The sequence below is a fragment of the Triturus cristatus genome, chromosome 5_1 (genome assembly GCF_964204655.1).
Source record: "Triturus cristatus chromosome 5_1, aTriCri1.1, whole genome shotgun sequence".
Lineage (NCBI taxonomy): Eukaryota > Metazoa > Chordata > Amphibia > Caudata > Salamandridae > Triturus > Triturus cristatus.
The window spans coordinates 376,272,923-376,298,725 of record NC_140587.1 but is presented as its reverse complement, the minus strand read 5'-3'; the positions used below and the strand labels follow the sequence as shown (position 1 = coordinate 376,298,725).

Genomic DNA, 25,803 nt, shown 5'->3' with positions numbered 1-25,803 from the left:
ACCCTTCCTCCGTATGACCGTGTCTCTGGCAAAATCTTGAGAGATTGAAATGCGATGACCATTCCACGAAACAACTCTAACCTTCCGCATATGAGCCAGAATTTGTTCTGTATGCTGATGGCGCAGTGGCTTAAAAATTATCGCCCTAGGTTGCGTAGCAGACTTAGAACGAAAAGTGGGAACACGATGTGCACGTTCCAGCTCAAAATCACTTTGGAAGGAAATTTGCAGTGTGGAAGGAATCCATTGATAGAGGAAATCAATCATAGAAGGCGCATCTTTCTCAACATCCTCAGGAAGACCAAAAATGCGCAGGTTAGACCTGCGGTTACGATCTTCTTGCTCAGTGAGGTCCTTCCGCAACGCTACCATTGATCGCTCAAGTTGTGAAATAAATCTGGACTGCTTTTGCATGGAATCCTCTGCGCCACTAATACGTGCTTCCGTGTCTGAAACACGAAGCGACAGGGCCTTGAAGTCATTCCTGATAGCTAACACTTCCACTTGCAATAAATCTGTGTTGGTCTTGGTAGACTGCGCAATTTCATAGACCTCATTAAGGCGCGACAGGATAGTCTCAAGAGTGGGACTGGGGTCCTTTTGCGGAGATTCAGGTGTAGGAGATAACTGCTTGGCCCTTTTAAGCGACGCTTTAGATTCCTTTGCGTCTTTAGTATTTGAAGACGGGCCCATATTTGCAGCCATAGAGCACACCACCTCAGTAGGAGAACAGTACACCACTCCAGACAGATTCCGAGAAGAGAATGCCAGGTGAGGTAGGAAACCTCAATATAACATAAGGGAGCGAACAAAAATGGATAGCGCGCTCTTAGCAGGAGAACAGAAAAATAATAAAGGCAGATTCCAGGGACAGGGAGGGGGGCCACCTCACGAAAATATCACTCCTTGCCGGTATCAAAAAAGGCTCCTTTCAACAGTCAGAAATATCCCAAAGGCAGGTTAACATTAAGCTAAGAGGCCCCACAAAATGGCCTTGACGATGCTTCTGACGCACAAAATATCAGCAGAAAAACCAAAAAGTATTACCAAAATAGGCAGCAAGGCAGCAGGCAAAAAAATAAAAAAGCAATATCAATTGAAAAAATAGAAGAAACGTCACCAATTCTTGTCTATCAACATTCCTGGGTCTTCTGTGGCATTGTCGACTTTGCGCTGAGGAGAAACGTCTCACCGCTTCTGAGGAGACAAAATGGCGGCCGCTCGCGAAACACCGAGCGCCGTCAGACAGGAACCAGAATATGCATGCCAGCAGCCTCAGGAAGCAGGAAACCTCCTCCACAGCACCCGTAACATGTTCCTATCCATCTGTCCGATATCCGCGATGACCGGGGCAGCCCAAAACAGCAGCTATTCCTCCGTTAGCTCCGGCTCAGCACGGAGCCCAAGCGCAAACCGCCATATCGTCGCGGCGCGCAAGCCACGCCCCGTAGCGAGTTATGTTTTAAATGCCAATCTCATTCCGTGTTCTTGAATGGAATGGGAACCAAAGAAGCCTTTCCAGCAATGTTGAGAGTTGTCGTTTGCACCTGAGCGCTGCCAGTTCCTCTCCAGTCGTAGGTATCCTGAGTCCAGATAAAAAATAATCTTACCCCACTATACGAATCTGGCCTCATGCATCCAACATGGGCATGCAGTCATTTTCTACAGTGTTACTTATCGCACATCCTGTGTTGTCATTCACGTAAAGGTTTCGTCATATAATTTCTCCTGAATTCACTGTCATGCTAACTAGCTTATAACTTGAAACATAAAAAAAATCATTTCTTAGACCGTCAAGTATGAGTTTGGTGCAATATCTACCGACTTACTGTCGCAGAACAATGGACGCTCGGAAGTCAGCATCTAAAATCAATACCTTTATTTTTTTCTGGATTCGGGAGGATGTGCCTATCGTGCGCGGTTTGAGAGAGCGCTGCAGACAGTAGACTGCAGAACATCGGTGCTTGGTTTTCCACTAATGACAATTATATGAACGGGTGAGTGAGTCTACGCGTAAAAAGATCGTCTGGTGCACGCAAAGTCCACAGACGTCCTGTCAAGCCGCTAGCGCTGCTGTCCCGTTCGAACTACTATATTACTACATGCAACTGAACAGACACTGGGCACGTCAACGCGTCCTTACGTTCATTCGTCATCACGTACTGCGCTTTGGAAAACCTTGGAAAGATGGCGAAGGTTTCAGACATGTACGATGTGACATGGGAAGGTAAATATGGGGGCTTGGGGTCCAGAACCGTACATGGCACTTGCACGGGCAGGAGGCAGAACTCGCAGAGTTGGTGGAGAGGGAGGCGTAACCTGCTCAGTTCAGAGAAGGTGCCTCCTGTACGGCGCCATGTGACTAATCGCTCACAATCTGCTCCGGTGGTCTGCATTTCTAGTGTTCGCTGTGCTGCTGCAATTCAATGTGTGCACCGTCGACCCTACTACTCCTTGGAGTTTCCGTATTACAACTCCGTCTTTCAACACGTTACTAATCTCCGATTTTCCTTTTGTAAATAAATATGTTCCGTCTTGTTAGTTTGAAGTGTTTAAAGACTACAGATATCAAAACGCTCTGATTGATATCCAAGCCCTAGAAACATGACGCCTTGACACTGTTATTCAGCAACCTGCCTCTTCTCTTTTTTTTATTTTTATCTCCGACGACCTTACTCACCATCACCCCCTTTCTCCCCTCCATAGATATTACGACTTATATACCGACTGTGAAAAGAAGCGCGCGATATAAATGAGAGGGTACCACCAGTCATACCCACTGCCTGCCCCCCACCCCCCCCAGGTTTAAATGGTCCTCCCTTGCAGTCGTCTGCTCGCATTGCCCCGTCAGCCCCTCTGCATATATATATATATATATATATATATATATATATATATATATATATATATATATATAGTATATTCGTTAATCAGTTACTTCCTTTGCCTCTCTGATCAGCCTGTTCGTGCCCTCATTTGCAGTGCCCTCAGTACAGAAACATAGCCAGACAGAACTCCTTCGTTATGCACATCACATAACCTTCAATTGCGGTCTTAGCACCTGCACACTCTCGACAGCTTTACTTTTGGAACATGACGGCATTTAATTGCCCAGGAGCTGATGTCTGTACTTCTACATAAGCATAGGGCAGAAGTGTTGTACAGTGATAAGGAGTGTTGACGCTTGTAATTCTGTTTGGGATCAAGGAATGAGATGGACAAGAAGTCTTTGTTTTCTGCAGGCTAGATGTTTAATTCACAGCATGTTTCTGTCATAATGTGTTCTTTCTATTAAACGGTCACTATTGAGGTGGGAAACGATAATCCTGGTTTTCGTGGTGTTATGAAGCAGCAGGGCTGGCAGCAAGCATATTATTTAAACCTGGTGATAGTTACTGTTTAGTTTACATTTTAAAGTAGCTGTTCTTTCTTTGTGCAATCTAACATTAGCTTGTTTTAGTGTATAGACAAGGTGTTCCATGTATGAATTGAAGATGGTGGGTGAGAGAATTAACCAATGCGAAACCCCTTGATACATACGTGCTGGATTGGAGAGCGAGTGGTTTAGATTTATTAGTTGGGATAGATGTTGGCTATATGAGGCGAACCAATGTAGTACGGGACATCCAACACATGCGTTGCTTTAGGGTACTTAGCAGTGTTTCATGGTTGATCCTGTCAAAGGCCACTGAGAGGTCAAGGAGAATTAGAAGGCAAGAGTTTCCTGTATCTAGTGCCCAGAGAATGTCAGCTACATTTAGGATGACTGTTTCCGTGCTCCATACTTTTCTGAAACCTGACTGGAGAGAGTCAAGATGGTTGTGATGAATATTAAAAAATTACCCCAAAAAACCTAGAAATTCACTGGAAAAAACGAAGGTTAAAGTAACATTATAGGTAGGTGAGAATTTCAGTGACAATATAACATGTTAAACTGAAAAAAAATACAAACACTGAAATTTATCAGTTATAGATTTTTCTTTACCTATAACTCATGCCCTAAGTTAGCTATAGCTCGTGCCCTTGCCATTCACTGCTAAGTACCCCACTTATTACATCGCTCATAACATCTTCTATGACATCATTGATAATATCACTGCAACATTTTAAATACCATCATTGATGAGAGGTCTGTGCATGGCAGGGGCTTGAGTTACGGTTACCTTAGTGCAGGAGTAGCTTAACCCTCACAGAATATAGCATTGCATACTCATTAGAGATCTGTACGGCTCTGGGTCTCTTGCACATGTTCACCTTTTACCAAATTGAACATAAGCTTTGCTGTTACACGCAGATTAGAATGCACATCCATACACGATTTGTATATGCTTGCATCTTAAGTCAAGAGTGACGCATTCCATCCTAGTGTGATCCATATTTTTACGGCAACCCTCATTGCCAACTTTTCACTGAAATTCGGTGCGTATTCATTTGCAATCCAGCCAATTGAAGATGTGCACCACCAAAAACTGGCAAACACGTTTGCAGTCTGGAATTCAGGTATGAAGGTTGTGGAGTTAAACATTAAAAAAGAGACTCTAAAGTAGGGAAATGCTTGTGCACCACTTTTTATAAATGCATAAAATGCCATGAAATATGAACATGTGTACTATCAAATGTGATGAAATGAGAATAAATATCTGTCAAGACAAAACCTTATAGCAAATACATTTCTCCTCATTTTGGGCGTATTTTGCAGACAACCTTTATGTCTGATCTAAACACTTAATCGGAGTCACCTCAATCAATCAAGCAATACTTGTAAAGCGGGACTAATTCCCCAAGAGGGTACCCGGGCGCTCTGCTGCAGGTATCAGTTAAAGAGCCAGGTCTTGAGCCCATTCCTGTAGTGAGTCAACTAGGGTGAGGTGCGAAGGTGGAGGGTAAGGGTGTTCTTAGACTTGATGGCGATGTGGGAGAAGTATCGACCTCTGGTGCGGCAGCGGCGGGTGCATGGTATCTGTGCGAGGGCGAGGCGAGCTAAGTAGAGGTTCCTGGAAGCATAGTGGAAATTCAGGTTACAGTTGTTCATGCAGGTGGGTTCTAGGTTGTGGAGGGCTTTGTAGGAATGGGTCTGAAGCTTGAATTTATTCACAAAATTCGAAAGAAACCCAGCGATGGGAAACAGTGTGTAACAAAGCAATACATCTCCACCAAAATAGTATGTAGGAAAGGATAGTTTTTCCTAGAGACCCCTCACCCACCAGTGTTGCCCCTTGGTGGCATGCATCATCATTGGGGTTAATCCCAATTCGCTGTGGATTGAGGTGTGCTGCAACCAAACGGTTATGCGGGATCACTTGCCAGATGGAGTGTATGATATAGACAGTATTGGTGAAGGGAGTGGAAATTAAGTGCTGGTAGGTTTAAAAATACCTGGCTAGTAGGTCTATTTGTTTTATTCCCCGTGTATCCCGTATGGTTAAAATTAGGGGTAGACCATAATTAGTCTGTTCTCTTCAGAATTGGTCGGTCAACATGTTTCGAGCCTTTCCCCTATTGGCTCTTAATCCGGACCTATAGGAAATCTATCCCTATTGGTACCAATCGTCAAGATCCTTTAATAAGGACACAACGGATAGCATGCCATGCGCATACCCCTATTATACATATGGTAACTGAAATCATCAATCTGTATATTTATGATGCCGTGCTAAAGCGTCATGGTCTCGCTAGGGAGGAGGGGGCCTGTAATCACACCTTCAAGACCGTCCTCTACCTTCTTGCCTAATAGGTATCCCTGGGGACTGCATCTTTTCTGGATGGGGAACCAGGTGCTGGGTGATGTGGGTCCTCCTGGGCAGGTTGAGAATCAGTCTGGCTGCTGTGTACTGCATTGTCTGAAGTCTTTTTATGAGTTCAGTGGTGATGCCTGCATAGAGTGGGTTGCCGTAGTCCAGCTGGCTGGTGACTAGGGTCTGCTTCACAGTTTTCCTGGTGCTTATGGGAAGCCAATTGAAGACTTTGCAGAGCATGTAGAGTGTGTGGAAGTAGGCTAAGGAGACAGTGTTGACTAAATATTTCATGGAGAGTGCACTGTCTAGGATGATGCCGAGGTTGCAGACGTGATCTTTTGGAGTGAGGATGGGTCTGAGTTCCGATGGCCACCAAGGGTTATTCCAGAGGGAGGTGTGTCTGCCGAAGATCAGAACACCTGCTAAATTTCATCCAATATATACATGCTCATCCTGACAAGATCTTTCATTTCTTAACTCTTGCTCCCACTTCCTTCCCGAGCAGATCATCCATTTTCTTTTTATTGTGAGTACATGTGCTACTGTTCTTTTCTGACTGGTTCTGTCTGTCGTGGTTCTTCAATGTTGCTGGTTGAATGTGTCACTTTTGTCCTAGTTCTTTGTCTCCTGTTAGTGCCAATGTAGTTCTTCGTAAATATAATACTTCCACAGAAATTATAAATCCAGTCTTGCTGTTAATGTTTTATTGTAATAAATATTTTCTAAATTACATCACTGTTACTTTTCAGTGCCATTGTAACAAATTGTATGCATTGCGTTGTTTCATTTGCAGGATGCCAGTTATAGCCTTGGGTACTGCATTGGCACTTCAAGCTTGTGCATCTCATTCTCAGGATATCTAGTAGCAGCCTGTGCACTGCAGACTTGTGCTGCTCACTGCATTACATCTGGCTTGACAGTGTAGCCGTCTACCAGAGCTCTTGCCACAGATTTTCTCAAATATTCTTAAAATGAGCTTCAGTAGGACAAACCTCTCATCTCCAGCTTTGGGCTATCAGGTCCATCATTCCACCTCGTATGAAGTGCTCCATTCATAATACATGAGGAGCATTCACCTCGTATGAAGTGCTCCATTCATAATACATGAGGAGCATTTTTAGTAGCTTGTGGCAACAATCTGGTGATAGCCAAAGTCATGTTGGATAGAAGACTCCTCTCTCTCTCAAAGCAATGTGTCCTTCATTATAAGCAAATGCTTATTTAAAGTATAATCTAAAGATAGTAAACTCTCTATTACGTATATTCTGTTATTCTTAAAGTCTTTAAGCAGTTCATTATTTGCTGTGGGAAAAACATTACATAAAAATATACTTTCTCTATCCAGTGTTTATATACTTTTCTGTATGCGCTGTAATATTAGTTTCTCAGTCTTCTGCTTAATTACAGAGATTGCACAGGTTGTTTTTTAAATTGTGAGCGTGCCCTCTCCAAAATCCTATGTGCTATTGTGGTTCTTCTGTTGGGTGCCTGTACCGTTGGGGTCCTTTAGTGTTGATTATTGTATATGCCACTGTAGTACCATGTCGTGTGTATCTGTAATTGTGTACTTCTTTAATGTCTCTTATTGTATGTGCCACTATGGTCCATCTTTGGCGATGGTTGCATAAGCGATTGTGGTCCTCCTTCAGTGTCTGTCATAGTTCTGTGATGCTGGATGTATGTGCCTTTGTAGTCCTTAAATATAGTCCTTTTATAGAAACAAGGAATGTAGTCTTACTTTTACTAGTACTGCCTCATTTATGAAATTTGTTCAAAATCCTTCGGTTTCTTTGCAGTGCCATTCTAATAGTGCAGTTTAGTTTAAAACCTTTATTTTGACCATAAACCTAGCCATAAAAGTGCAGCAAACAAAATGCATCACATTACAGAAGAAGAGTACATCGCATAGCAAATAAAAAGTACATCACAAAATTAACAAGCATTGGCATAGCCAATAAGACTCGCTTTTGGGACCTTATAAGTGTTTAGCCATGCAACAGTTGCATAACTAAATACTTATAAGGTCCCAAAAGCGAGACCTATTGGCTATGCCAATGCTTGTTTCTGTTTATTACTGCTCTGTAGTAATGGCGGCGCACCGGTGCCACCATTACTACATAGAAGTAATAAACAGGAAGAAAAAAAACTGTCTCGCGGAAAGTTAAAGTGATCGCGATCAAACATCACTCTCTACAGTGGTAGCACTTTTTTGAGCCCTCTAAAAAAGTCTCATCAGGCCAGCGAATGCGCTGGGTCAGGCGAGACCTAAAAACTGCAGATGGCCTTGACCAACCTATAGTGCATATCTCATGGACTCACAGACAAGAAAATACAATCAGAATGTTAGCAGCAATTCACGTATAAATAGGGGTCACCCTACTTGATAGGCACCTGGCTAGGTAAAGTGAAAATGGCAATTCACCGCGGAAAAAATAAGTAACGTCATAACATTGCCATCTATGCTTGATAGCTAGTCTAATATAGAAAGAATAAAAGCAAATTAAAACAGCATTGAGTTCCTACTATTGTTAGCATATCTTATAAAAAAGTATATTTTGACACCGTTTGTTGGGGACTCCAGAGTTTGAAGATACGCCAAGGCTGCCAGAGAAGTTGGAATGCCCCGTTTCGGGAAGTAAATACATTTTGCTAAAATCCTGATAAAATTTACAAAAAAAGATGACATGTAGCAAACTTTGGGGTGAAACTTGGTTGCCTGGGCATGTCACAATACTGGGCACATCATACTGTCCCAAAGGGAAACTCGGGTGCCATTTCGCAAAACCTAGGCAGAAACGCGTACTTAGCATTCTCTCCCAAGAATAGTCTATCCACCCCAGATACAGTGCCCTACACTTAGTGATCTGTTGGACAGTGTATTCTCTGACATCAATTTTGGAAGACTTGTTCGCTTCTCTAAGGTTGTGTCTATTTGTTTTAAACAGGGATTTTACTCGCGCCATATCTTGCTTGGAGAAAGTTTCATGATTGTGGAAAAGCTGTGACTCCCCCAAATCCAACAACAGACTTGGCATAGTAAATCCAGGGGATATTCATCCCTCTATCACACGACAAGCAGTCTTGGGCTATTTTCCTGTTGAAGGCTGCCTGCGGATTAGTCCATATTGAGCACCACAACAACATTGGGGCTAGATTAATGGAGTCCTTTGCATATTCCGCCCTAGCTCCTGGTGTGAAATGAAGATGGAACAAGTAGGTGGAACACCCTGGAGTCTCCTCAATACCTGGAGTGACTTAGGGTTGCTATAACCCCACATGCCTGCGTCATACATAAGATGGGAAGGCACTTTCTCCTGTATACCTCCAATAAGGGGACCACAGGTTTTATTCCAACGCGTCTGGCCAGGTTGAAAACATACTCGCCAACATACTCGCCAAACCTAAAAATGTACCCGGTATCGCAGAGATGCAAGGTCCCCAATTCCCCTTCGAGTCAAAAACAATGCCCAGATAGGAGAAATCCTGAGTAAGAGTCACGTAATGACCTTGCAGCTTGATACCCCCATCTTAGTTTGCTTTAAATTGCATGTCATTATAAAGGTTTTGTAACGATTAGTGGCCAAGCCCAAGGAACCCAGAAAAGTAACACATTAATGGATAAATATCTTTAGACCGTTAGGGGTTCTAGACCTAAAAACTGTGTCATCCGGGTATAGTAATACGGGGACCTTTTTGCCACCTGTGGAGGGGACATTGGAGACTTTAGCAGACAGGGCAGTACCTCTGCCATTTATATAATGCAGGAACAGCAGGGGAGGGGGGCTAAAATGCACCAAAGGCTTACCCCAACCCTATGTTGAATCCCTCTGTCCTTTCTCCTGAGGGGCCAAACCAGACTGAGACAGAGAGGGCGGAGTGGAGGGCTCTCAAAAACAGAACAAGGTCGCCATTGATTGCCACATAAATCAGTATATCCCAAAGCTTGGACCTCATCCCACTGTTGAAGGCACAGGCCCTACAAACAGAACCTGGCTTGGCGATGGTATATTTCCTTGTCAGCAGGTACAGGTTTAAACATTGCTCCATTGTGCCTAGCCCTTCACGGAATGAGTACTGCGCCTCCGACTGGATACCAGTTTCCCCAACCTAGTCTAAAAGCATTCTACCCACCAACTTGACAAAGGAATCCAATAGCGCATCTCTTGGTTTAGCCTTTAAGGCCTCATGCAGACACTTTGAGGTCTTTCTGCACTCCTGGTCGACCCATTTAGATCCATCTGGCCTTGGTCTGTTGGATTTCATCAGCAGACTACTCACCATTAGACCTAATTCTACAAAGTGGCTAGATAACTGCGTGATAACATTGAGGTGACTTGAGAGAGGCAAGCACCAAGGGTAGATGGTTAGAGCATATTTTTTCCAGGCGAGTGGCCATATCCACACATCTCTAAACCAAGCTCTGCCCTTGCGTCTAGGGTTTTAGGGATTGTGAGGTCAGAATTATCGGGCCTGCTCGTGATACATAATTTCAGACACTGGGTTATAGTCGCTATGGGGTCTTTCATCAATTTTGGCGTTCATGACCCAAGGACAAAGCTCCTGGTTTACAAAAATGTAGTCTGTCATGGAGGAGCCCACCCACCTTCCCCCAACGTTACTTTGGTTGGGCACAGAGCATCATATACTCTGGTGACATTCTGGAGATTAAACAGTTTGTAAAGTTGGTAAAGGACCTGACCTACCTCTTATCCCTAGGTTTACTGTCACTACCCATAGTAAGGCTATCAAACATAGTCTGTGCGTTCTGCACTTGGGTGGGCCCTAGTTTTACATTGAAATCACCCCCTATGATAATATTGAAGCCATTGCACAAAGACTCTAAATGTTCCTCAAGACCTGATATAAAATCTGACAGCTCTTTAAGGTAGGCAATTTGGGCTGAGTCAAAATCGCCATTATAGAAATTAATTAGCACAATACTCATTCCATTTCGCCAAGTAGATAAAAAGGCTTGAATTAAGAGACTATCAGAAGGGTTTGGTATGACGTACAATCCAAAGTAGCTTGAACCAAGGTGTTAAGCCTTCCTTGCCCCTTGCTGCAGTGAAGCAAGCTGCGGGTTACAAGTACGAATACTATCCATTCAAAACAATTTCCTTAGTGGCCCAAGTCTCCTGAAATAGAGTAATGTAATGCTTGCACAAATAGAGCTTCCAATCTTCATAGACCAATTTGGTGGCTAGGCACTCAACATTCCAAAAAAAGGATGTTCACAGCATGCTTCGGGCCCCATCACGACTTTGGGTGAGCTCATTAAACGGTCTGATCACCTCTTTGCCATTATAGACATTAATAGGTTCGCGGATAAGGGAGGTGGTTGGAAGCGCCCCAGGCTTCTTGGAGGAATTAGGGCTTGGCTCATTAAGGGGGTTGAGTCAATCATTTTCAGACAGGTCACCCAGAGGGAAGAAATGATTAAGAACAGGAACGATAAAATGAGGTCTCTGTGGAGGAATGAGCTACGGTCTTCTGGCCAGGTCCCTATAAAAGAATCCCAGGGGCAAGACCCTGATCTTACCTTGGTGGAATTTACCTATCCCTGGGTGTCCAATTAAGTTCCTGGCCATCATGGGGTTCCTGAAAGTAATAATAATGCAATCTTCTTCAAACTCCTTACTCATTTTCCCAACCCACCCCACCCATCTGGCCATAATTATTTCAGACAATAAAGAGCCTTGGAGCCTGAAGTTCATTTTAATCCAGTTCTCTGCTTTATTGATTAGTTCTAAAGTAGACTCTCTTGCTTTAGGGTTCAGTTTGGGGACATCCGCTAATATGGCCATGTAGGGACTGGCGGCTGGAGGAAGATCACATCTAGAGGAGCTGTCATGTGATAACCCTGCTACCTACACTGGGTTTGGGTGGCTTTTGCTGAGCAGATCCCGGTGCTGATGTGCTCTGTGCTGGTGTTTTCAATGGTGCAACTTCCCTTAAGCCCAGTGGGAGAGAAGCCGTTGGGCCAGACAGAGGAGCCTTACTGGACAAACGTGATGGAAACTGTCCCCTCCCCTCAGGCAAGGATCTTACTGCCTGCAAGTTTTGAGCAGAACTGAGGGGGGGGGGGCAGAACTAAGGGGCTTCTGTGCACAATATTAACACATCACCCCTCCTGTTCCTTCATCCCTGCTACCATCCTGTCTGCAGTCCATTAAAGTTAATTTGACCTCAATTAGCCCCAGGTAGTCAAATACCCCAGACATTTTACAATCGATGACATCAACTATTTGTTTGGCCTGTTGTCTAAGCAAGACCCCAATAGTCTCTTTGCAAATCAATCCTACCAAACAGCATTTGTAAAGCGCAACACTGTCACCCCTAGGGGTATCTGGGTGCTGTGTCTCTGTTGAAGAGACAGGACTTGAGTTCTTTCTGAAGCCACAAGGCTCTACGGAGCTGGAGGGTAAGGTCGTTCCAGGGTCTTGGCAGCAATGTAGGAGAAGGAGCAACCACCACTGCTGCTGCAAAGGATGCGGGGAGGAGTGTGTGAGGGCGAGTGAAGAGGAGTGTAGGTGTCTAGAGGGTTGGTGAAAGTTCAGGTTGATGTAGGCAGGTGCTAGGTCGTGAGGAACTTGAACTGTCATCTCCTCTGGATGGGGAGCCAATGGAGGTGTCTCAGGTGGAGGGCGATGTGGGTTCATTTGGGGAGGTCCAGGATGAGTCCAGGATGAGTCTGGCTGCATCGTTTTTTTACCGTCTAGAGTTTTCTGAGGAGCTGGGTAGAGATGCTGATGCAAAGATGGGCACTAGGTTTTATCAAGTCCAAAGGAACAGGCTTGGTGGTCTTAGGGGTCTTAAGAGTCTTTGGATATTTTTTGGGGCAAGACAATTTTTCTGCTCTGCCGATGGAGGCAGTTGTTGTGGACCAAAGGGGGCAAGACGGGTTTAGAGCAGTGGGATCTATCCTCCCAATCCGGCACGTGATGCTAACATGTGTGTCTGAGTCTGGTTGCGACAAGACTGTTAAGAGATGCTTCTCTACAATGAGGATTTCAAGTGCACCCCTGCCATTTCTATGTATCGATCGAGTATGCTGATTTTCTTGACTGTGGCCCCTTCCAAGTTCAGGCCTAACTTGGACTTTGCCATCGTTAATCACCTGGAGTACCAAACAAAGGACCCCTCTTCAAACAGGAAATAACGATAAGCTCTTACAAATGGGATGGCTACAGTATGACAGGGGACCTAGAGTCAGGGGCGCTACCAAATGATGAACTTAATTAAAACTTCACAGTACCTCAAAATACAGTGGCCCAGCCCAGCCTCCTCCGGGCTTTGACAGGCGCAGCCTGCAATGCGTTTTATAGCGCTTGATGGAGGTATGTTTGGTTCCTCCACCTGGCTTCGCGTTGCCTCCAGGCACGGTCTCCCTGGGACTGTGAGTCCCTTAGCAGCAGCGTCCCAATGAGTGGGACCCCAAAACGTGCTTTGTAGCGCTTGATGGAGGTATGCTTTGCTCCTCCACTTGTTCTCGCATTGGCACCTCCATCCCTTGGCTGCAGCAGGGCAACAGGCGGCAGCGTCCATACTTAACATTGTGGCTACTGACAGCATATTGTACTGAGGCTTATGTTTCTCAATGTCAGGGAACCCAGTAACAGCCTGTGATACTACAAACATGAGTACATAGAGCAAAAGATGGATATGCTAAATTGATCTGCACATCATCAATGTACATATATCATCATGATTGGTTTGTAACAGATAAACAAATTAATCTAGGGTGCTGATACAGTGCTCAATACTTATCCATCACCAGTATTGTACTTTGCTTTATGACCACAATGTGGTCAAAACCATTGAATTGATCCAATAGGCACGGCAGCACACCAAAATACAGTTATATAATTCGTAGTCCAGATTTAAGAACTTCCTCATTGATAGATCACAGTTCGTTTGACTCTGTCAAGTACCCAGAATATTATAGAAAATAATCCAATTCCATGTAGTGATGTCAAAAGATATTTTAAATCCAAAACCACGTGACAGCCGACGCGCGTTTCGCCCGCATGGCTTTTTCAAGGCTGTAAAAATTACATAAGAACAACATTTACCTAATTATTTGCACCTATGACATTATTAGCTTTTTAATAAAATCAATGTCATTTATAAACATCTGTGTCTGACATCCTCACCATAAACAAACAAGGCTTGCTGGTATATGAAAGAAGAAAGACTACATATAATATCAAATCTTCAAAGTACACCGAGCGTTGTGAACAAACGGAGATCAAAGTGAAATGCATAAGAAAAAAGAAGAAGAAGAAGAAAGATAAAGAAAGGAATCCATAAATCACCACAAAGGGTTGAGCGGATAAAGTACACTATCCCCTAACCCAAAAAGAACAAAGAAAAAAAAACAAAGTGCTTCAAATAGCGTTGAAGATCCTAAGAATTTTTTTTTTAGCTCTCACCTCCAGATAATTATTCCTTTGGACGTAAGTGACACGTACTCCAATGTAGTTTGTTCAAATTTAAATATTGAAATCAAGCGCCATCAGTATAAACTTATGAATCCATGTCAGGGACCATAATACGTCCTAGTCTTCTAAAACACAAACAAGAGACTGGCCTGTAACCATTTGAAACGTAAAATATGAAGGCCCGGTAAATAGATCTAGGTGCGTGACCCAATACAAAGAAAATCAGGCCATCCTCATCTTACTACTAGGAGCACCACAAAATGTAATGAATAACATTTCAATAAAGTTTTTAAATTGGTTCAAAGAACCCCTATAAATCAAGCCCGCATTATACATTATACACGGGAAAGAGAAAACAAACACCACTAATCTAGTAGCATGCTTTGACGAAGCACATGACTGTATGGTAGTATGTCTATACCTAATTCATACACCAAATATTTTTATCCTTAAGTTACATCACATCGAACTTTATGCTGAAAATATAAGCCCAAAGGTGTCCATACTGTACCACTGCCCTCACATCTAAAGCACTCACCCGCTGTCCTCTATTCCGACAGCTACGCTCTCCGAGTTCTTTCGCGTTAGCATCTTTACCTTCCGCCATGATGTTTAAAGAGACGCTCGTTGGGTTATAAAGATCGAAATAGGACTTACATCAACTCATTTTCAGAGTACTAAAAGTGTGGCGGCCATTATTAAATATCTTAATAGCTGCCCATCGTATGTATTTCTTGTTTTTAATTCAATGTTTCAGTCAGAATATAGGAGAAACATGTTTTTTGTTATTGTCATGTCTCCTAATGTGATCACAAATAAAGACATTTATTTCAGTGGTAAATCCATCCCGTATATATTAGGGCCATTTAAATTTGTCAGATATGTATAAATATCAAGGTAGTCCCGGATCTAGATGACTCATTGCGAGAATGTGACTTAAAAAATTAGTTTGTTAAAAAAAATCACCAATGTTAATCAAGTCATGAATATAAAAATACCCCTGAGGAACCAATCTTAATACTAATATGTTCCATCAGTGGGTAACAAAAATCCAAAATTTGTATCTATAAATAATCATAAAAACTGGAGTCAAAGAATCGTCCAGTGCACATGTATCTCTAACCAATTACAAGACCCAGTAACAAACGGAATATAATAATCATATCGGAAGAGTACAAACACGAACATGAATAGACCTTACATCAAGTTGTTAGGTAACATAGTATTAAATCTATTGTTTCCATTCAGTGCATAAGATACCAAAATTGAGTAATGCAATAACCAATGTTACTGAAAAACCTGACTAAGAAGTGTTCAAGGCAAAACACCCAGAAGAAAGACCCACTTTGATAGTATCAATCCTATTCCATCACTGAATAGAGAAAATCCAATTTCTATGGAAAGTTTCAAAAAAGTCAGAGTCAAAGACTTTCACATCCAATAGGCATAAATGCCAAAACAATTGCATGCAAAGCACTGATAAGTAAGATTCAATTTATCAGCTAAGAGTTTATCCGATTTCTCATCTGGAATCATCCATTTAAGATACATATATAAGGCAGCCGCCTTAAAATTCTGAAATAAGACAATAGTAAGTACACAGGAAAGATGTATCAAAGTCCAAGAAGACAGTTTGGATTGACTACCATCACCATAGCAGCATAGGATAGGAGAATAGATTACAAAAATTCAAACATCTATTTATCAATGTTAATCCCATGTTCTACAGCCCTTAAATTAATAATCCATTTACTTTCTTTTTGACGTAGTCTGCTGGTTCTGTTACCCCCTCTTATGTTCGGGAGCACTACTTCAAGACCATGAAAACCAATATTGATTATTTCTGTCGACCTGTGCAGCGTATTGAAATGGAAAGCCAGGGGATACTGGGCATTGTTATTACGTATTGCCCTTACGTGCTCCTGTATCCTCTCCTTTAATGGTCTTATGGTGCTTCCTATGTAAATTTGACCACAGATGCATTTTACAATAAATTACAAATTTGGTGTTACAATTTATGAATTCATTTACTGTATATATTCTTTCTGTATTATATTTGAAGGTCATAGTTCTATTCATGGCAAAGCAGCAAATATTGCAATTGCCACATTTGAAAAAGCCTTTAGGTTTACCCGATAGCCAAGTTTTGTTTGGAGTTGCTGGAATAAAACTAGGACAAAGAGATTGACTTGGGGTATGACCTCTTTCAAATGTAACACTAGGTCTTGATCCAACTACTTTCAAAACATCTTTATCATCTGTTAATAATTGCCAATGTTTCTTAAGTATTTTGAACAATTCACCGCTTATGGTAGAATATGGTGTGATGAACCTAATTTTCCTTGTCATGCATGTCTTCTTTTTGTTTTTCGTTCCTGCTAATAAATATGTTCTATTTGGTTTATCAGTCTTATTCCGTGCTTTTCTAATGTCAACATTTTTATATCCTCTGGCCTTGAACCTCTTTTCTACAGCATCCAGTTATGTATTTTAGTATGCTGGTATCACTACAATTCCTTTTAGTTATTACCATTTCCCCCAACGGAATTGTTCTTAACTGTGAGGGAGGATGTGCACTATTGGCATGCAATGTTGCATTACAGGCAGTTGCTTTTCTGAATGGTACCGATTGTAGCTTATCCTGGTCAACTACAATGGTAATGTCTAGAAAGTTGATACAAGAAGTGCTTTGTTCTTTTGTGAAAGTCAAGTTAACCCCTTCGGTGCCACGCCCTTTCCCCCTCCTGTGCCGGGCGTTTCCTTAGTGGGCGGGTTTCATGACGAGATAGTCTCGTCATGGGCAGAGCGCGACCGTGCTCCATGACGAGACTATCTCGTCATGGGCACAGAAGAGGTTAAAGGGATTGTCATTTATGTAGAGAAAAAAATCTTCCAAGGCCTCCTTTGTACCTTCCCAAAACATTAAGATGTCATCTATGTATCGTCCTAGGTATAATACATGTTCCATAAGTACATGGGGACCCTTTCTCCAAAGATGTATCAATTCAAAATAACCCATATAGAGGTTGGCAAATTAGGGAGAAAATGTCGCCCCCCATTGCCACACCCCTTATTTGGCGATACCACTCTCCATTATGTAAAAAGATGTTGTTTTCAAGGACCAATTCAATAAGTTCCAATAACATTGCAGTGTGTTCGTATAACTGTATTGGTCTGGTGTCTAAAAAATGTTGTTATGCCATTAATCCCAGTCTCCCCGGAATACTTGTATATAAGGAACATACATCCAAGGTTACTAAGTAATGACTCTCTACCCATTCCACATCTGAAATTTTGTTGAGTACATCTGAAGTACCCGAAATAATCGGTCTCCCGGGAGGAAAAGACCCCCCTTGTGTATTTTAGGTAAACAATAAATACAGGGAATGGTTGGATTATCGTTGTACAAATATCTAAACTCAGTGTCTGAAATAAGACATTTATCCTTACAATATAGCAGTTTACTGTGTATCAGTTCCTTAGTTGTATGTAAAGGATTGACCTCTAGATGGATATATTTGGTTTTATCCAACAACTGTCGGTCTATCTCCGCCATATAGTCTTCTTTGTTCATTAGGACCACATTACCTCCCTTGTCAGCCTCTCGGATGACAAGGGAATGATCGTTTTTAAGATCTAATATTGCCTTCCTTTCCTCAACGGAGATATTTTGTCCATAATATGATTTTTTAGTAAAAACCTTGTCTTCTAGTTTATACAGATCACAGAAAACATTTTGTTGAAATTTATCTATCAGGCTTGGTCCTGACAGTTGGGGGGGTAAATCTCGATTTATGTTTAAGGCCACTATCAATGTTAGAGAATGTAATCAAATCCAGATCTGCTGCCACAGTTTCATTTGTGGGGGTGTTTTCCTGTTCCTCTAATGAAAGTAATAAATGTATTTCCTTAATATCTTTGATAGAAGGCATATAATCCCAATTCTCATCCAAATGGGGACATGTTTGCGGCTCATTTTTGTCTTGAAAAAAATTTGAACAATTTCACCTTTCTAATAAATTTAAAACAACTTATATGGAAAGATGTAAGGTCAGGTAAAGCACTAGGACAGAAATTCAATCCCTTGCTTAATAGATTTATTTCAGCATCATTTAGAACATGATTTGATAAGTTAACAATATTTATATTGTCTGATTGTACAACATCATTGATACATTTTATCTCATCTGATTGCGTGTTACTGATCTTGTTGTTACACCTGCCTTTTCTTTTTCGACCTGAGCTGCATTTCCCCCTCCTTGTTTTTTTAGATCCATATCTTTTCAGTTTTTTCAGTAACATTGGTTATTGCATTACTCAATTTTGGTATCTTGTGCACTGAATGGAAACAATAGATTTAATACTATGTTACCTAACAACTTGATGTAAGGTCTATTCATGTTCATGTTTGTACTCTTCCAATATGATTATTATATTCCGTTTGTTACTGGGTCTTGTAATTGTTTAGAGATACATGTGCACTGGACGATTCTTTGACTCCAGTTTTTTTGATGTTTTATAGATACAAATTTTGGACTTTTCTTACTCACTGATGGAACATATTAGTATTAAGATTGGTTCCTCTGGGGCATTTTTATATTCATGACTTGATTAACATTGGTGATTTTTTTTAACAAACACATTTTTTAAGTCACATTCTCGCAATGAGTCATCTAGATCCGGGACTACGTTGATATTTATACATATATGACAAATTTAAATGGCCCTAATATATACGGGATGGATTTACCACTGAAATAAATGTCTTTATTTGTGATCACACTAGGAGACATTACAATAACAAAAAACTTGTTTCTCCTATATTCTGACTGAAACATTGAATTAAAAACAAGAAATACATACGATGGGCAGCTATTAAGATAATTAATAATGGCCGCCACACTTTTAGTACTCTGAAAATGAGTTGATGTAAGTCCTATTTCGATCTTTATAACCCAACGAGCGTCTCTTTAAACATCATGGCGGAAGGTAAAGACGCTAACGCGGAAGAACTCGGGAGAGCGTAGCTGTCGGAATACAGGACAGCGGGTGAGTGCTTTAGATTTGAGGGCAGTGGTATAGTATGGACACCTTTGGGCTTATATTTTCAGCATAAAGTTCGATGTGATGTAACTTAAGGATAACAATATTTGATGTACGAATTAGGTATAGACATACTACCATACAGTCATGTGCTTCGTCAAAGCATGCTACTAGATTGGTGGTGTTTTTCTCTTTCCCGTGTATAATGTATAATGTGAGCTTGATTTATAGGGGTTCTTTGAACCAATTAAAAAACTTTATTGAAATGTTATTCATTACATTTTGTGGTGCTCCAAGTAGTAAGATGAGGATGGCCTGATTTTCTTTGTATTGGGTCACGCACCTAGATCTATTTACCAGGCCTTCATGTTTTACGTTTCAAATGGTTACAGGCCAGTCTCTTGTTTGTGTTTTAGAAGACTAGGACGTATTATGGTCCCTGGCATGGATTCATAAGTTTATACTGATGGTGCTTGATTTCAATATTTCAATTTGAACAAACTACATTGGAGTACGTGTAACAGGATTTTATTGGAGAAACTTAGGGAGGACTTGCGTCCAAAGGAATAATTATCTGGAGGTGAGAGCTAAAAAAAAAATTCTTAGGACCTTCGACGCTATTGGAAGCACTTTTTTTTTTTTCTTTGTTCTTTTTGGGTTAGGGGATAGTGTACTTTATCCGCTCAACCCTTTGTGGTGATTTATGGATTCCTTTCTTTATCTTTCTTCTTCTTCTTTTTTCTTATGCATTTCACTTTGATCTCTCTGTTGGTTCACAACGCTCGGTGTACTTTGAAGATTTGATATTATATGTAGTCTTTCTTCTTTCATATACCAGCAAGCCTTGTTTGTTTATGGTGAGGATGTCAGACACAGATGTTTATAAATGACATTGATTTTATTAATAAGCTAATAATGTCATAGGTGCAAATAATTAGGTAAATGTTGTTTTTATGTAATTTTTACAGCCTTGAAAAAGCCCTGCGGGCGAAACGCGCGTCGGCTGTCACGAGGTTTTGAAATTAAAATATCTTTTGACATCACTACATGGAATTGGATTATTTTCTAAAATATTCTGGGTACTTGACAGAGTCGAATGAACTGAGATCTATCAATGAGGAAGTTCTTAAATCTGGACTACGAATTATATAACTGTATTTTGGTGTGCTGCCGTGCCTATTGGATCAATACTACAAACATGTTCTGTTCACTCTTGGAGAACCTAGGGCTGTCAAAGACATCAGTTTGAGCTTTAATAGTATTTGTGTATGCTTGTCTCTGTATGTGTTTGATTTAGCTTGTGAGCTGTATTACCACTAGGCCGAATTGAGTTTTAGTAAACACTGTTTGGTTGCCTATGTTGTTTTGAGTGGTAACAATTGCTTATATAAATGATTTAATAGCTAAAAATGAGCTATTTGAAGTAAGCAAAGTCATAGAAAAATTTCATATGATACATAAAAATCAAATTTTTTTTTCAGACATGCGTGATAAAATGAGAAAATGGAGGGAAGAAAATTGTCGAAACAGCGAACAGATCGTTGATGTTGGTGAAGAATTAATAAGTGAATATGCATCCAAACTTGGAGATGATGGTATGAGCAAATATTCAGCTATGATGTTTTCTACACGTTTTTGTTTAAAGTAACAGGCATTCTGTAATATGGGACAGTTCCACAGTATCAGACTCCCAAAAATGCCTAAGTATCATTGTTCCCAGTTTTCTGTAATTCTATTCATAGTAGTGTGTAAACTTTGGATCACATTCTTACAAATATTTCAGGAATGGACTAAGTTTTTTGGTTTCTTTCTAGAAGCTGCAGTTGATGCAAGTAGCTGTGCTTGTATGTTTTCTCCTCCAGGATGGTTTAAAAAAAATTTGAAATAGTATTCTGGCCCTGCGGATGTATATTAGGAATTGAGAGATCAGAGTTTCCACAGCTTGGAGGTCTGATATATTGTTCTCGTTAGGCTGAGAATTGTAGACATACATATGAGTTTCTGTTATGAATTAACATTATACCTGCAAAAAAGGTGATTTTGGTTCTCTGCTATTGACCACCATTTTCTGTTGTATTTAGCTTTTCTTTTTGGAGTCCTTGTGGCTGCAGATGAAATAGTATAGTGTGTGCGCTCATTGAGGTACTCTGTGCCCATAGGTGCTGGTCACAGCAGGCCAGAATGTCAGACAGCATCATTGTTCCGAGAGAACTAATATTACTGACATACTTGTGCCACAGAATAAAAACACTCCTCTTCAGTCTGTAAATAAATCAGTTTTCCATCATGAATCACCGGGGTCCCGTACTGCCGGCTGTCATTTAAATATTATTATGGCACCCCTTTGTGCTCTACTTACAAATAACGCGATACGGTGACATAAAGTGCTAAAAAATGTGCGCGTGAAGGTGAAAGAGTAGTGGGATAGATCTAACTGTACTGTACAAGATTTACAATGATACAAATTATGACCTATCTAGCACCGTACAAGAGATAAACAATGAGGCCACACAATTGTGGAAGCAGGTACAATGGTAAGTTAGACCTCAAGTAGGCTCGGAAATACATAGTACAGGTCGCATTAGCACAGAAAATGTCGACGTTTTAACCCCATGTGGACGAGGTTGTTCAATCCCTTCAGCGGGGTCTTCTACAGGACCAGATAGAAGGGGCAACCTAAATGTCGACACCGTAAAGTGTACAGTGTCAGATAATGGAATTTGTGGGCTGGGTAGCTCCACCATGAACAGAGAAGGACACCAGTGGTATGTACAATTCAAACTGCGACGGAGCTGCGGAACGTGGGAGTAATGAAGATTCCCATCGATTAATTCTACACACGACACCCTCTGACTGCCTCATCAACCTTCAGCCCTGAATCATTGAGATTAACTATGATGAAGTTTGGATCGTAGACACTACTGGTTTCCTTCTCTGTTCTTGGTGGAGCTACCCAACCCACGAATTGCATCATCTGACACTGTACACTTTACAGTGTCGCCATTTAGGTTGCCCCTTCTATCTGGTCCTGAGGACTATGCTTCCACAATTGTGTGGCCTCATTTTTATCTCCTGTACCGTGCTAGTCAGGTCATAATTTGTAGCATTGTATATATTGTACAGTATACTTACATCTATATACATTTCCCATTACTCTTTCACATTCAAGCACACATCTTTGAGCACTTTGTCACCGTATCACGATGGAGCAACCGTTGCTGAAAAATGTATTGTAATTGAATTTGATACATGCCTAGATAAATTTTGGATCAACAACCAAGTTCTATCTGCTGACTAACATTTATTGTATATGGGGGGTCTTTGGCAAAGATTTGGGTTGTGTTGCACCCTTAGGTTCACTTGCAGTTGGAACCTTGTTCTTCGTATCATATTAGCCCATTTCCAACTGTGATTGGGTATACCCCTTTGTTATGTACTTGCTACTTACAAATAAGAACATCAACTTTACCAATATCCAGATGATACACAGCTCTCATACTTGAAAGTTTCCTGTGCTTTAGGCACCCAAAGGCTCCGAAACTGCTTGCACATCACCCAGACTTTAATGTCCAGCATCTCCAATCAACCAAGGCAGAATTCCTGTTATTTCCCAAGATTAATAAACAAGAAACAGCACAGACATGGCTCAATTGCATGAGCTTTGATGGCTTTAAACCACAACCTTCACTAAATGCAAAGTCACTAGGATTCAACCTGGAAACCAACCTCACCCTCATGTAGCACAAAGCCCAAGAAACGGCACAATATCAGCTCTCTCCTTCTTACAGAAAGTGATATCAAAACTGCTGTCTAAGCCCTCCTACTTTTGCATTTGTATGGTGATAACTCTGTTCCTTGGCCTCCCAGACTCCACATTAGCAACCCTTAGCAGCATTCAGGGCCTGAAGAAATATCACGTTGCCCCCATCGGGATGGAAATACATTGACTCCCCTTGCTCCCACCATCTTCAAAGGTAGCTGCATTGTTTACAAAGGCATCAAAACCAGCACCTCCACTAACATTGCAGACATCCACACCATCTCTGGAGATTCTCAGCGTGCCTTCACCTGCAGAAGACTACACAGTGAGACATGTAAAAAAAGAAAATCTGGACAGTAGTTCCTTTCCATTTATGCACTCAGGACACCACAATGCTGCCCCAATGTAGGAAGTAGTTGTAGATGAACCTCTTTAACACCTTTGCGGCTGGCCCTCCTCCCAATGCTGAGCCCTTCTTTAGGTTTTGCCTATACAGCACGAATAGTAAAAAAAAAAAAAGAGTAAAACCAGGTTTAGAGCCCACCCATTACTTGCCAATACTTACCATTGATTGGTGTCCACCTAATTCTTCTTCATTGCTTTTTACTGGCGACGTCTCTTGCTACTTGCCAGCTGCCCACCTCTCCCAGCAGACGTCTCAGGGCTTCTGACACACCGTGGAGCATGGACCCAGCAGACCTTCCTGTTTTCACCGTGTGTCCCGCCACTGGCTATGTGGTGCTGCAAGTTCTGTTAAAAAAAAATACTTTTGCCCAGTGCAGGGCACTGTATTGTCTCCCTCCACCCCCACCGTCCATTTTTCTCCCACCGTCCATTTTCCCCCACACACCTGCCAGCCGCTTATCCACCACCCCTTGCTGTCAATTTTCTCTCTATAGGCCCACTGTCTTTTTTCCCCACCCATTTTCTCACACCGTAATCTCGGCAGTATGTATGTAAAATTTAAACCGTCTCATAGTGCTGCCATCTGAAGAAAGCAAAAAATAGCCGCCATTATGGAATTCAACTGTTTCTAAATACGGAGCGAATCGGGCGTCTGCCTTGTGATTCTATGGTCTCAGTCGCACTCTAAAGATATACAGTTCTATATTTATTTATTTTAAAACGCTCCTACAAAATCAAATCGAAATTTGAAGCGATGCAAGATCACAGCACTCAACTAAATTCAAGCCTATATGCGTATCTATACAGTTAACCTTGTTGCTCAGTATGGAATAATGCAGTATGGAATACTGCAATGACAAAAAGTTTTGCAGTTTAAATACTAAGAAATGAACTGCAGTGCTGCCTCTAGTGTTTTGCTATAAAATTGTTGTGTTTTTGTGTGCCTTTATGACTGTGATATTTAAGAAATGGAGATCTTGAATGCCGTGCACTACCACAGTCAGTTTCGGTACTTCACACTTTGCCACTGTTGGAATCTCATGAGCACCAGGTCTTTCCAATCACTCTAACCTCAGACAGGACTCGTATGTTTTCCCTCTTCTAAACTGTGGTTTCCTCCTGACTCATTTGCACGGTCATTTGAACAGTTAACGCGACATGGCCAGAACTCATCTATTAGCCCTTTGTTCTTAACACTCTCTCTAATAAGTGCTCTTCGTACTGTCTCTGATAAGTGGGACATTAGCTTGTTTGCCTGTGGTCTGTTCGAGGGGCCACTTGGGCAAACCTGGTCACCACAGATTATGAGATCTTTATTGTAAATACATTCTTCTGTTTGTCAGTAGTAAAACATGGCTTTTGCGCTAATATTTTCTTGCACTGTTTTACAGCTTTCCTTAACTTATTTTTATATATGCAAACTACAGTGCATCACACGGAGAGGATGTGGCTTTACAGCGAAAGTATGGAGATGGAGAACCAGGTTCAAGTCTCAGCATCGGCTCAACATCCTATGATGCTGGGCAAAATCTCCTCATAAAATGAACTTGTGCTTCTGTAATGTAACTGGTGCTCATGTAAAGTGCCCCAATATCGTCGGGTCGAGCTTACGCAGTGGTTTTTTTGTTTTTGTTTAAGATGTTGAACAGAAGTGGGTCTACTGTGCAATATGGCTTAAAGTAAACAAAAAGAGCACTATGATGTGGTCAGCACTGCCCATGCCCTAGCACTTTGTTTTTATTTACTTTAAGCTATGTTGCACAGTAGCTCCCGCTGCTGTATGAGATCTTTAAAAAACATTAACCACACCAATAGGTCCTGCATAGGCGAAACCTATAGCTTTGCCAATGTGTGTTGGCTATTTGGGATAGTTCGTACTTTGGGCTCCATACATTTTTTTCCACATAAGATATCCATGCCAAATTAGCGTACTTTTTTCAACATCCTGGGGATTCTAAAGGTATTCAGGGTTTGCAGATTTTCCTTGATGCGACCGAGGAAATAGACAAAATATAGAAAGATTTGAGTTTTTAGAGGAAAAATAGGGAAAAAGTGCACCAGATGTTTGTGTATTTCTCTATAAATGACATCCACAAACGGTTTGCTGTACTAAAGTCACCATCTTCCCAGCTTTCAGGAACATGCAGAGCTGAATCAAAAAACCTAATTCTGAACCACAGTTCTGGCATTTTTCACAGATGTTGCCCATTTTTCCTATTATTTTTTTTTGTGCGATCAACCTACTTCTAGTTTGTGGTGGAAACAAGTGTGAAAACCATGGGTGATCCAGGAAAGCTATGAATTCCTGAAATGTAGACAACATTCTGAATTTAGCAAGGGGCCATGTGCCAATCCTTTAGGGTTTTCCCAAAGAAATAACTATTGAAATAAAGAAATATTGAGCGAGAAAAGCTGCCAT

General features: G+C 41.4%; 1 protein-coding gene across 1 annotated transcript in view; it reads left to right on the top strand.

Moving 5' to 3' along the window:
• Positions 1-2,117: 2,117 nt before the first annotated feature.
• Positions 2,118-25,803, top strand: part of EMC2 (ER membrane protein complex subunit 2) — a 165,804-nt gene continuing 142,118 nt past the window's right edge. Inside the window, exons 1-2 of the mRNA XM_085605091.1 lie at positions 2,118-2,227; positions 20,701-20,814. Of these exons, the coding sequence (XP_085461217.1) occupies positions 2,188-2,227; positions 20,701-20,814 (154 nt within the window). The 5' untranslated portion in view covers positions 2,118-2,187. The remainder of the gene's footprint in view (positions 2,228-20,700; positions 20,815-25,803) is intronic.